Source organism: Balaenoptera physalus, assembly GCF_965194825.1.
Source record: "Balaenoptera physalus genome assembly, chromosome: 16".
Lineage (NCBI taxonomy): Eukaryota > Metazoa > Chordata > Mammalia > Artiodactyla > Balaenopteridae > Balaenoptera > Balaenoptera physalus.
The window spans coordinates 89,080,075-89,092,472 of NC_138898.1; the positions used below are offsets into that span (position 1 = coordinate 89,080,075).

General features: G+C 60.5%; 1 protein-coding gene across 10 annotated transcripts in view; it reads left to right on the top strand.

Annotated features, from left to right (window-relative positions):
- Window positions 1-12,398, top strand: part of TNRC18 (trinucleotide repeat containing 18) — an 89,559-nt gene that overhangs the window by 31,113 nt on the left and 46,048 nt on the right. For 6 of the 10 annotated variants that reach the window (XM_082431528.1, XM_082431526.1, XM_082431531.1 and 3 more), the window contains 6 exons: window positions 4,606-4,708; window positions 4,983-5,188; window positions 5,899-6,045; window positions 6,532-6,722; window positions 8,047-8,476; window positions 9,663-10,655. In XM_082431528.1, coding sequence (XP_082287654.1) covers window positions 4,606-4,708; window positions 4,983-5,188; window positions 5,899-6,045; window positions 6,532-6,722; window positions 8,047-8,476; window positions 9,663-10,655 — 2,070 coding nt within the window. The remainder of the gene's footprint in view (window positions 1-4,605; window positions 4,709-4,982; window positions 5,189-5,898; window positions 6,046-6,531; window positions 6,723-8,046; window positions 8,477-9,662; window positions 10,656-12,398) is intronic. The other 4 variants (XM_082431527.1, XM_082431529.1, XM_082431532.1 and 1 more) reach the window with 2 other exon arrangements.

Here is a 12,398-nt window from a genome sequence, read left to right on the forward strand (position 1 = left end):
AGGGATTATTGGGCTGAGACTGTCTTTCTGTTTGCTGGTGACCCCTGGAAAGTGAATGGAGTCTTACTCTCCTTAAAAAAAAATGCCTGTAAGAAGTGGTGATTTTTCCCCAATCTGGACGACCTTGGGGGAGGGGAGGAGTTGGCGTTACCCCAGCTGAATGGTGGTTGTCAGCCCGGGGCTCCTGGGTCTTCCCGACCTCCCGGCTCCTACTTTGTGGAGTGAGTCCTCTGCCTGTCAGTGAGTTCACATCCAGGCTCTACCTTTTGCAGCTGCGTGACCTTGAACCTGAGGCCTAAGTCCTCTGGGCCCTGGTGTCCCCATTTACTACGTGGCGCTAGGGAGGGCCTCCTCATTCCCTGATGCCAGGTGGGCTGAGGCGCTCGTAGTAGGTGCTTCATAAACAGGCCTGCCTTTTTTCTGTTCACGTTCGGTGCCTTAAGGGCTCAGAGCTTCTGCCGTGAGCCTGAGATCCTTTATGGGAAATGCCCCGAGGGCTCACCCAGGGTCTGGTCTGGCTACAGGGGTCTTGCACCCTGAGATGGATGAAGGACGGGCGTCATGTACACCTGTGAGCCCCAGACAGCAGTGCCCACGCCCGAGAGGCCCGCACACCAGCACCTTCCCTGCCGTTTAGCAGGTGGCCCCACGTAGTCCCGGCCACCAGCTCCTCCTGGTGGATCTGTTGTTATCCCAGCTTCACAGATGGGAGAGCAGGGCCTGTGGCAATGAGGTGACTCGCTCTGGGTCACCCGGCTAGAAGAGGCGGGCTGAACTTGAACCCTTAAGCTCAGACCTGTGCCTCCCATCTCTCTGTCTTGCCCGTTATCACCTCTATGGTGGAGTCGAATTGGGGACCAAATCTGGGGGGCTGTGATGGTGCCCCCACCCCGCCCTGCTGCCCATCACACTGGGCAGAGCTGGGGTTGCATCGGGTGTAAGCGGTGGTATTGACCCCAGACTCTGGAAAGCACAGAATTGGCCGGAGTTGATGGTCGCCATATCTGCAGAAATGCTCAGATGGAGTCCAGGAGGGAGTTGCCATGGGAACCGGGCCTTAGCCTGAGCCTCTGCCGTTATGGCCGGATTAGAGCATGTGACCCACGGAGGGGCTGTCAGTGCTGGGGACGGGGGCCCTGGGGCAGGGCTGCAGATAGGTGATGGCAGTAGTGCTGCTGTTTCACCAGTGCCCACCCTGTGCGGGCTGTGTGTGTGGAGGGGTGTGCACCCTGGTGGTCAGGAAGACCCGGTCAGACCGCGATGCTAGCCTGACGCCTCCTTGTCATCAGTAGTGTGACCTGGGTAGGTTACCTTCCTGTGCCTCAGTTTCCTTATCTGGGATGGGATGAGGGCTGGAACCGACCTCTTGGGTTGATGACCACTGAATGAGTGTGCGCATGGAGAGGGCCCAGGGCCCTGCTGGGCACAGAGGCGGCTTTGAAATGTTGGATGTCTCCAGAGCTCATAGCTCGAGGGCTGGGGTGAAGGGGTCCTGGGTGTGTGGGACCTCGGAGCAGCTGACCCTCTGCCCCACACACCTCCCTGCTAGAGGAGCTGGTGCCTTGCCATCCTGGAGCTCAGCACAGAGAGGCGATGGGCCCTCTGGTTCGCTTGTCCACAGGTGGCTGGAGGGAGGTTGGTTTTCAAAGCCTTAGTCAGATCATGTCTCATCCCGGCTCAGAACTTCCTCTGGTTTCTTCTTTTACCTTGAACAGAATCTCAACCACATTCCCTTCCATGGCCTGTACCCGACTCTTCACCTGCACCCTCTCTTCCTTATTATTACTCTCTTCAGCCACTGTGGCCCCCTTGATGTTCTTTGGCATGCTCCTGCCTCAGGGCCTTGGCACCTGCCGTTCTCTCTGCATAGCTCACTGTTTCTCTAGCTATCCTCATGAATTCATTCATTCACTGCCCACGTATTTGCTGAGCAGCTTCCTCTGTCAGGCATTGTGCAGGAGAGAGGTAGACAGCCAGGAGTGTGACTGCTCAAACCAGAGCAATGCACAGTCTGAGGAGGAGACAGACGGTGAACAACCAACAAGCAAAACGTCTGTGTGTTGTGCTCAGTGCTGTGAGGAAGACAAATAAGGGAGCATGATAGAGGAGAGGTGGTCTGGGAGGGCTTCCTGGAGGAGGTAGCTTATGAGCTGAGCTCTTACTGGGGAGGCTGAGTAGTACAGAGGGAAGGGTACTCTGGGTGGAGGGAACAGCGTGTGTGGCCCTGAGTGTGACTGGAGGGCAGAGAGGCTGGGGGTACACTGGAGGGGACAGCTGGGCAGCATGAGTCAGGCCCAGGGGCTTGGTTCCATGGGGCTGGCCCTCCGTAGGAGGGACAGGTATGAGCAGGGATTAGAGGGAGCAGGTTGGCACAGGAGGGACGAGGGTGGTGCCCCGGGGCGAGGCGGTGGAGGGCATGTCACATTTCTTTGGAGATCAACTGAATTTGGAGGGAGCGGTCTGGGGCTCTGGCCTGAGTGACCCTGGGGGTGGTGGGTACTCCCAGGTGGGCGGGCCTGCATACAGGTTTCTGTTGCAGGTGGCACTTAAGGTGGGAAGCCCTTGAGGGCCTGCATGGTGACAGCCAGGGCAGTGGAGAGGCATCAGGCCTGAGGACAGAGGTCTTGGGGGCAAGCCACACTGCAGGCGCCTGTCCCTTCTGGGGACACCAGGAGCTCTGTGCCAAAGCCTGTCCGCCACCCCAGCGTGGCCAGTGGGCGGGAGGGTCTTTGGGGTTTCTGTGGGCCTGGGAGGCCATCCCCACGGGAGAAGGAAGCTCGGACACATGCTCTGGTTTCCCAGTCCAGCTGAAGGACTCCGGATGGCCCTGCCTGAAAGCCCGGGGTGGGAGTGGGGCCCACAAGCAGGGCCCCTTCCAGTCCTTCATGAAGGGGGCGGGCGGGCTCAGGGTCCCCTTGGATTTGGGAACCATGTTGACACTGGAGGCCGGGACATCCTCACTGGGTCTCACCCCGAGTTGGCGCGGGCTTGTTCTCCCACTGCCCGCCTTTCCCCTCTGCTTCCTGCACCTCCTGCCATGCGCTGGGAACAGTTGTGGGGACCCGGCGTTGGCACAAGAAGAGTCAGCTCAGGGCCTGCATGGGGTGACTTAGCGGGGGGCCTGGGACGCAACTGTGTGACCCATGGGGGCCAGGTCGGTAAGAAGACTCCTTCTCCCACCCTCACTCCTGCCCTGCCGGTGCCCCAACTCGCTGGCTTTTCTCTGCTTAACTTCACATGCCGCTTCCTTGTTGCTCCAGTGGCTTCTGGAACTTGCAGACCCGCCCCCGGTGGCCCCTGGCCCATCTCCAGCTGCCTCTCGGGATGCGGCCCCTCCCTGATTCTAGGCTGCCTGACCCCACCCCGTGTGCGTGGTCCATCGGGCACGTGGGCTTGTTTGGCTGCCCCTCCCCGTGGGCTCCTCTTCTTTGTTCCGGGGCGGTGGGTTTCCACCTTCCTGAAGGGGAAGGAGAAGCCCCTGAGCCTCTCCTGGGGGCTCTGTCCTTCGGGAGCTCCTGGTGTTGGGGGTGCAGGAGGGGAGAAACGATGGGGAGATGCCTGACGGCCTCATTCCAAGTTGGGTCCCCGCCCACGAGGACCATGAGTGTGGGGAGTGCTGGGGGGCCCCGGCGAGGTGGCCCCGGACACTTGTCTCCAGCAGAGTAATAACCGATAAGGTCCGGGGCCCTGGGGGTGGCTTCCTCCCCGGGTGTACCTCCCGAGACCTGGGTGGGAGGACACCAGTCCAGCATGACTGACCCTAGAGAAGGAGTTAGTCCAGCCTCGGGGGTTTCTCTTTCGAGAAAAGTCTCAGCTGCCAGCTGAGTGGCTTCTGCTGCTGGTGATAGCGCCCGCCTCCTGGGCTCTAGCTGGCCCGGGGCGGCCACACGCGCACTGACTTCTGTCGTGTGGTGTAGAAAACGTCCAGGAAGAGTGTCTGGGGCAGGTGGGGCGAGGAGGGCTGGACGCTGGGTGCCCTCCACGAGCTCCTGCCCCTGCAGAACTGGCCGGGACTTGAGGACCTGCCTTCTCTGCTCTGGGGAAGGCGGGGAGCTCATGGAAGGTGCAGCTGGACCAGCCACGGGTTGGGGGACGTCCCCTGGGCACCAGGGCAAGGATGGGTGAGCCGGATGGCAGCCCCCATATCCTCCACTCGCCCACACACACATAGCGTTCTCTGGTTTCACTTTTCCGTCTTGATTTTGAAAAGATCAGCCACAGGTCTGCAGCAGACAGAACCATGACGGGGCCTCGGGGGGGGGGGGGCGGAGGCTGATTTCCCGTGACCCAGGCCTCGCTGTGCTTCTGAATAGCGACCTCCTTTTGGGGTTGTGGTTTCCCCTCCGTCCTGACCCACCCCCAGAACCTGCCTTTCCGGCGTTAAAGTAGTGAAACCGTGTCAGCGAATGCCACTCGGTTTATACCGTGTTGTTACTCGATCCGTGTTAACGATGTTTTACTGCAATATCCCAGTTACCTGTGCGAGTTCCAGGTAGGCTCTTTGAGAGGCGATGGAGGGACGTTTCTGGGCACGGAGGGCTCAGATGCTGAGGGCTTGTTGGGGCCCTGAGTGGGCCTCACTTCCTGCCTGTCTCCCCGACCCAGGGCACAGCCGAGCCGACGAGGACTGTGGGGATGAACGGGCCAGGCACCGGGAGGAGCGGCTGCTTGGGGCACGGCTGGACCGGGACCAGGAGAAGCTGCTCAGGTGAGGGCCTGGGGCAGCCCGGGAGGGCCTGGGAGCCCCAGGGCAAGGGCGGATGGCCCTACGTGGCTGCGGGGTGGTCCTTAGAGTGTGGGACACCCTCCTGAGGAGGGCCCCAGGGGCCCTTTGCCGAGCCCCAGCTGGCTCTTCTGTCCACCGGCTGCAGAGTTGGCTCAGCAGCAGCCTGGTGTCCCCGGTGACTTGGGGCGACACCCCTTCTCTCCCACCTGTCCCTGGGGCCGTCCGGCCTGTCCCTGATGCCCCTGTTCGCTTCCAGAGAAAGTAAGGAGCTGGCTGACCTGGCCCGCCTGCACCCCACCAGCTGTGCTGCTAACGGCCTGAACCCCAACCTCATGGTGACCGGGGGCCCGGCGCTGGCAGGTTCCGGTCGCTGGTCCGCTGACCCTGCGGCCCACCTGGCCACGCACCCCTGGCTGCCCCGCTCGGGCAGCACGTCCATGTGGCTCGCTGGACACCCCTACGGTGAGCGGGAGGGCGGCGGTGGGCCGGGGTGGGGAGGCCTGACGTGTTGCTTCTGGAGCACAGCGCCGGTGGCTGGTGCAGGCACAGCACCCCTCCTCTCTTCCCCGTAGTTCAGCTCCCTCACTGCCCAAGCTGGGCCATTATTATTATTATTATTCTTTTATAAATTTATTTATTTTATCTATTTATTTTAGGCTGTGTCGGGTCTTTGTTGCTGCACGCGGGCTTTCTCTAGTTGCAGCGAGCGGGGGCTACTCTTCGTTGCGGTGCGCGGGCTTCTCGTTGCGGTGTCTTCTCTTGGTGCGGAGCATGGGCTCTAGGCGTGCGGGCTTCAGTAGTTGCAGCACGTGGGCTCAGTAGTTGTGGCTCGCGGGCTCTAGAGCACAGGCTCAGTAGTTGTGGCGCACGGGCTTAGTTGCTCCGTGGCATGTGGGATCTTCCCAGACCAGGGCTCGAACCCGTGTCCCCTGCCTTGGCAGGCGGATTCTTAACCACTGCGCCACCAGGGAAGCCCCTGGGCCATTATTAATGGCACCAGCATCGTGGGCCCTTGGCCAAGCCTGTTTGTGGACAGTGCCCAGAGTGGGTGGCTAGGCGCGTGTTCACAGCTCTTACTCTCGGCTTCCTGCTTGGAGGCCCAGGAAGTAGAGGATGGGGGAGTAGGCTGGGCCTGGGTCCCCAGCACTGACTCGGGCATGGGTCTCTCCTAGGCTTGGGCCCCCCTTCTCTGCACCAGGGCATGGCGCCTGCCTTTCCACCCGGCCTGGGGGGCTCCCTGCCGTCGGCCTACCAGTTCGTCAGGGACCCGCAGTCGGGCCAGCTGGTGGTCATTCCCAGTGATCACTTGCCTCACTTTGGTAAGTGGCGGCCCCGTGGCTGGGGGCAGGGGCTGTGATGGCCTTCCACAGAGAGACTGTCCCAAACGCCGCGGGAGGAGGACTATCCTCCTATGGCAGGGGGTGTCCACCCAGCAAAATAGGGTGGGTGTGTCATAAAGCCACAGGGGTCCTTGTTTTGATGAGTTCCTACCCAGAAAGCCCACGTGGAGAACCAAAGCAGGGCTGCCCTGGTGGGAGGCCTGGACCCTCTGCCTCGGTGCCCCCATCCCTCAGGAATCCACTTTGCAGACCACTGGGTATAGTAGGAGACGGTGTGGAGTCCCCACGTTGGCCCCGGGCCTGGGATGCGGCTGCCCATGGCAAAGGGAGGAGGACAGGCTTCTCCGTCCCCAGGAAGCAACTGGAGGCCCAGCTGAGCCCAGCTCTGCCTCAGCTTCCCCATCTGTAAAATGGGGTGATCGGCACCAGGCGGTAGGTGCAGCCTCACTGTCTTCTTGCCCCCAGCGGAGCTGATGGAGCGGGCCGCGGTGCCACCCCTTTGGCCGGCCCTGTACCCACCAGGCCGCAGCTCCCTGCACCACGCCCAGCAGCTGCAGCTCTTCTCCCAGCAGCACTTCCTGCGGCAGCAGGAATTCCTGTACCTGCAGCAGCAGGCGGCCCAGGCCCTGGAACTGCAGAGGAGCGCCCAGCTGGTGGTGAGTTGGGGTGGGCGTGGTCACAGGAAGGCCGTGGGGACAGTGGAGACCCTTGCCGGAGCTCCTCTGTTGTTGGCGAAGCAGAGGGGTCAACCAGCAGAAAGTCCAGTTCTGGACTGTGAGTCAGAAAAAATGAGAGAGGCTGGTGGTCAGGGGGGGCCTCCTGGAGGAGGTGGCGTCTGCCCAGAGACCTGAAGAAGTTAGTTGTGGAGGAGCCCTCTGGGCAGAGGGGATGGTGTGAGCAAGGCTGAGAGGTGGACAGAGCCTGGCAGGGGGCGGGTGCAGGTAGCAGTGGGGAAACCAAGGCGGGAGAGGTGGCCCTGTGGGCTGGAGATGTTTGCATGGGAATTGAAGGGATCCCTGTGGGCTCCCGCTGTTTCCTGAGCCCTGCCTGGCCCGGCTGGGCGCCTGATGGCCCTGGGCTCCCCTCTAGGGCTGGGGCTGGCCTCCACCCACGTTGCCTGATCCCATAACATGGGCGACACTTGGTGTCCCCACCGTGTGGGTGGACTCCCTAAAGCCCACAGCCTTCCTGCCTCCTTGAAGGTGTTCCTGGACGTTTGTCCTCTGCTTGGCCTTGCCCCTCCTTTCTTGTGCAGCAGCTGCTCTGGAGGAGTCAACCGAGGTGACACAGGCAGCAAATGGGGCCCTGGGTTTGAACCTTAGTTCTGCCACGCCTGGCTGTGTGCCCTCCGGCAAGTGAATTCACCTCTCTGGGTTTCAGGTTTCCTCCTGTGGAAATGGAGTTGCTAGTAATTTCTGTGTCATCGGGTTGTTCAGTGAGATTTAACAGTCGTGACAGTGGCTGGGGCATGGAGCCTTTCCTCCCTGTGTGATTGTGCGCTGACCGCCTGGCCCCTGGTGAGCACGGGCTGTTCGTGAGCCAGCTCCCTGCCGTTTCCTCAAGCCATCAAAGACCGGGAAAGGCTCCCCCCGCCCACCTTTTGAGGTGTTTTGAGACCCAGATGTGATAAGGCAGGAGAGTGCCCGCAGGTAGTGAGTTCTCCGTGCAGGTAGCTATCCTAGTGTCATGAAAGAGCCTCACACCTCCACCGGCCCCCCTCGCCCTGACCGTGAGGGTCCCAGAGGGGCCTGGGTCTAGACCGGAGGGCCCCCCTAGCCCCATCTGCTGGAATTCTACAAGGAATGCTGTGCTTGTTACACGTACCGTGACGGAATGTCAATCTCAGGCTGGGGGTGTGGGTGGCCTGCAGCCCCAGACCCTGCCTGAGGTTCTCTGGGGGTCGCGGGGACCCCGGGGACAGGGCAGCTGGTGGGTGATGGGTCCTGCCGCGCTGACCCTGCCTGCCGGCCCCCTCCCCAGCAGGAGCGGCTAAAGGCCCAGGAGCAGCGGGCAGAGATGGAGGAGAAGGTGAGCAAGCGGAGCCTGGACGCCGCGGGCAAGGGTGGCCTGGGCGCCTCGGGCCCCGGGCTGCTGCCTCGGAAGCCCCCCGGCCTGGCCACCGGCCCTGCGGGCACCTACGGCAAGGCCATGAGTCCACCGCCATCTCCCCGCGCTTCCCCTGTGGCTGCCCTGAAGGCCAAGGTCATCCAGAAGCTGGAGGATGTGTCCAAGCCGTCCACCTACGCCTACCCCGCCACACCCAGCTCCCACCCCACCAGCCCGCCGCCCGCCTCCCCGCCGCCCACCCCTGGCATCACCCGCAAGGAGGAGGCCCCCGAGAACGTCGTCGAGAAGAAGGACTTAGAATTGGAGAAGGGAGCCCCCAGCCCTTTCCAGGCCTTGTTCTCAGGTAGGAGCTGGTGAAACAGATCCCCACATGGTCGTTCACTCATTCACTCCTTCAACCGGTCAATCCTCCTTTCTGTGTTGAGCACCTACCGTGTACCTGGCCCACCGCTGGGCTCTGGAATGAATGCCCGAGGACACAGCCGGCCGTCATCTCTCTCTAGCCTTCCCTCAGTGGTAGGGTCAGGGGAAATGGGTGTAATGTTAGAAGTAGGTTCTAAGTTCAGAAGGACCTGTCTGAGCATTGAACAAAGTAAGACCTGTAGGATATTTAGCACCACAGCTGGCCCATAGTAGGTGCTATGTTGTCGCATTGACGATGAAACTGTGTTCTGGGTAGTACTCCCACCCCACACATGCCCTCTTCCCGTGTCCTGTGTTGGTCGGGACATGCAGCCGGTGGCCTTGAAGGGGCCTGAGGCCTGTGTCCCTCTTCCCGTGGGAGGACTTGAGTTCGAATTCCGAAGTTCAGGTTTCTGCCACCGGAACGCAGTGTGTGATCTTGGGCAGGTAGCTGCCCCTCCCTGGGGAGATTCGATGTCTTGCTAATCAAGCCAAGTGTGGAGCGCGTTCCTGGCCCCGGTGCGGGGTGAGGGCGCTCCGTGCCTCTGTCTCCCCCGGTTTGGTTCATTCTGAGCCCCTGCTGCTTGCCCCGCTCTGGGCTGGGCCTGGGACACTAAGACCGTCAGCTGCACACCATCCTGCTCTCGGGGAGATTACACTCAAGGGTGGGAGTCCAGAGTAGAAAAGTGAGGGAGGGGAGCCAGCACTGTGTTGCTATTATTTTTTGAACAACTTGGGTGCCCCAACTCTGCTTTAATGGCGTGGGGCGGGTGGGTTCTTGTGGGACGGAGGGCAAAGTCGGCACCGGCTGGGTGGGGACCATTTGGGGTCTTACTGAGCATGTGCTTCTGGCCCAGCCTTGTGCTGGGTGCTGAGGCCGGAGGGACCAGAGAAAGAGCCTTTGAGACCTGAAGACCCTCAGGGACAGGATGGTGGCCAGTTTTTCTCTCTGTGGCCCAGACATGCAGAAAAGCCCTGGGGTTCCTCAGATGCCGTCTGGAAGGGATCCCAGCCCCGCAGGCCGGCCCAGCAGAGGGTGGCTGGTGGGTGGGTGTTGATGGGGACACACGGGGGTGTCGGACATGGCAGGAGAAGGGGCCCCCGCTGACCCTTGGTGTCCTCGGCAGATATCCCACCCAGGTACCCGTTTCAAGCCCTGCCACCACACTACGGGAGGCCCTACCCATTCCTGCTGCAGCCCACGGCGGCTGCCGATGCCGACGGCCTGGCCCCCGACGTGCCGCTCCCGGCCGATGGGCCCGAGCGCCTGGCGCTCTCGCCTGAGGACAAGCCCATCCGCCTGTCCCCGTCCAAGATCCCAGAGCCACTGCGGGAGGTCCCAGACGAAGAACCGCTGGCGGAGCGGGAGGTGAAGGCGGAGGTGGAGGACATGGACGAAGGCACCGCAGAGCTGCCCTCCGTCGAGTCGCCGCTGACGCTGCCCCCTGAAGAAGCCCTGGCGGCCCCGAGCCCGGCGGGCGGCTGCGCGGGTGGCCTGCTGGAGGCCCAGGCCCAGGCGCTGAGTGCCGGCGGCCAGGGGCCCGCGGAGCCCTCCGGGTGCCCGGACTTTGCCGAGGGGGCCGAGGCGCGGGTTGATTCACCGGGCCGGACAGAGTCCTGCGCGGCCGCCCCGGACCTGGGGGCGCGGTTGACGCCTGAGCCGCTGGTCAAGGCTAAGGAGGAGCCAGTGGAGGTGCCCGTGGACGTGCCTATGGCAGAGGCGGTTCCCGAGGAAGATCTGGCCCAGGCAGCCCCGAGTGAGCCCCGGCCCAGCCTGGAACTGCAGGACTGTGACGTGCCCCCTGGGGAGGGACAGTGCCTGAGTCTGGAGGCCCCGGAGGCCGCGCCTGTGCCCGGCAGCGCCTGCTTCCTGGAGGAAGCGGGCTCCGATCAGTTCCCGCCCAGCCTGGAGGACCCGCTGGCTGGCATGAATGCCCTAGCGGCTGCGGCAGAGCTGCCCCAGGCCAGGCCCCTGCCCTCCCCGGGCGCTGGAGCCCCAGCCCTGGAGAGGCTGGAGGCGGTGCAGGGCCTTGTCCTGGAGCCGAGCTTCCTGCACGGCATCACCCTGCTGAGCGAGATCGCCGAGCTGGAGCTCGAGAAGAGGAGCCAGGAGGTGGCAGGTGAGTCATGCCGGGCGGTGGGCCTCTGTGGCTTGCTTTTTCCCTTTTTATTTATTCATTTTTAGGCCGCGTGGCTTGCGGGATCTCAGTTCCCCAACCAGGGATTGAACCTGGGCCACGGCAGTGAAAGCCTGGAATCCTAACCACTAGGCTGCCAGGGAACTCCCGCCTTTCCCCCTTTTAAGGAAAATTTTTTAAAGTAGGATTTAAAAAATTTCAGAATCTCCAGGATATGGTTTATTCGTGTGCACTTAAAAAAAACTGTGGTGAAATATACATATTGTAAACTTTCATCATCTTAACCGTTTTTAAGTGTACAGGGCAGAGGTGTTACGTACACATTGTTGTGCAGCCAGTCTTTGGGTTTCTTAGTGGTGAAATTTCTGCTTGTTCTGTCAGTGGTGAGTTTTCTAGTAGCAGGATGCTTTGGGTTGTGAGGGACCAAGACTTTTGTTTTAACTGGTTAGAAAAAGTCAGGGGAAATTTATTGGCTTGTGGAACCGAAGTATGTCAGTAATTAGCTAATATTTCAGGTATGGCTGGATCCAGGTGCTCAAACCAAGGAGTTTCTTTTCCCTCTTCCCTGTCTCCCCCCACCCCCCTTGTTTCACTTCTTTCTGTTGGCTTCATTCAAGGTGGGCCCACTGTCCTTATGGGGGTCACTGATACTTTCTCCCAAGCCCATGGGCCTGCTCAGCTCAGCAGACACACAAAAGAGGCCACCTCTTTCCACGTAGCTCTGGCAAAGATGCTGTGATGCAGTCTCAATGATTGGCTGACTGGGGTTCCCGCTTTTTGCAGAAGCAAACCCTGTGGCCCAGGAGATGGGATGGACCAGGCTGATGATGCCCAGCCCTCGATGGGGGGGGCAGCCACTTGCAGGGTGTAGGGAGGGGCGGTCCTCAGAGGGAATGGCGTGCCTTCAGCAGAACGGGCCGTGAATTCTGGGCTGGCACAAAACCGCTGACATTCGACATAGAAACTGAGGTGCTCCAAGACGTGTGTGAAGAGGCTGTGGGTCAGGCACAGCCTCGTGAGCCCACGCTCGGGCCAGAAGCGGCACGGAGGAGGGGCCCAGGCCCAGTCCCGGCTGTGGAGGAGATAATAGCGCCGGATGTTTCGGTGTATTTCCAATAGAATTTCTTCTACGCAGACACACACTTCCAAAATCAAGGTCATTTTGTAAACAGTGCTCTGTAACCTGCCTTTTTCACTTAGTATATGCTTTATTAAACATTTCTCAAAGCTGTGTGTTCTTAAAACTTTTTTTTTAGGAATTACACAGTTTTCTGCCTCGTGGAGGCCCCAGCCTTCAATGACACAATCCTAGATTGTCAGGCATTTTCATTTGCCTTTTTTATTCCCTCCCTCCCTCCCTCCTTTCCTTCCTTTCTTAGCTGCTGTAAATGATGTGATGATTACTCTTGAAGAAAAATCCTTGTCCACACCTCTGTTTTCCCAGGGATTTGTTCCCAGGGGTGGAATTGCTGGGCCAGAACCAGGCCATATTTTCAAGGCTCTTTCATAGTCATGGTCAAATGCCCCATTCCAGGAAGCTTGGACGAGTGACACCCACCCCGCCTCAGGCGTCTGTTGTTTTGTTGTTGTTGTTCTAAAGTTCATTGTTTCTTTTCTCTCATTTAAATAGTTTGGTACAAAAAAAAAATTTTTTTTTTCCCCAGAAGAAAATGAAAACCCTCTTGATCCTATCAACTGGTGGGTTTTCAGTGGAGACCACAGAGG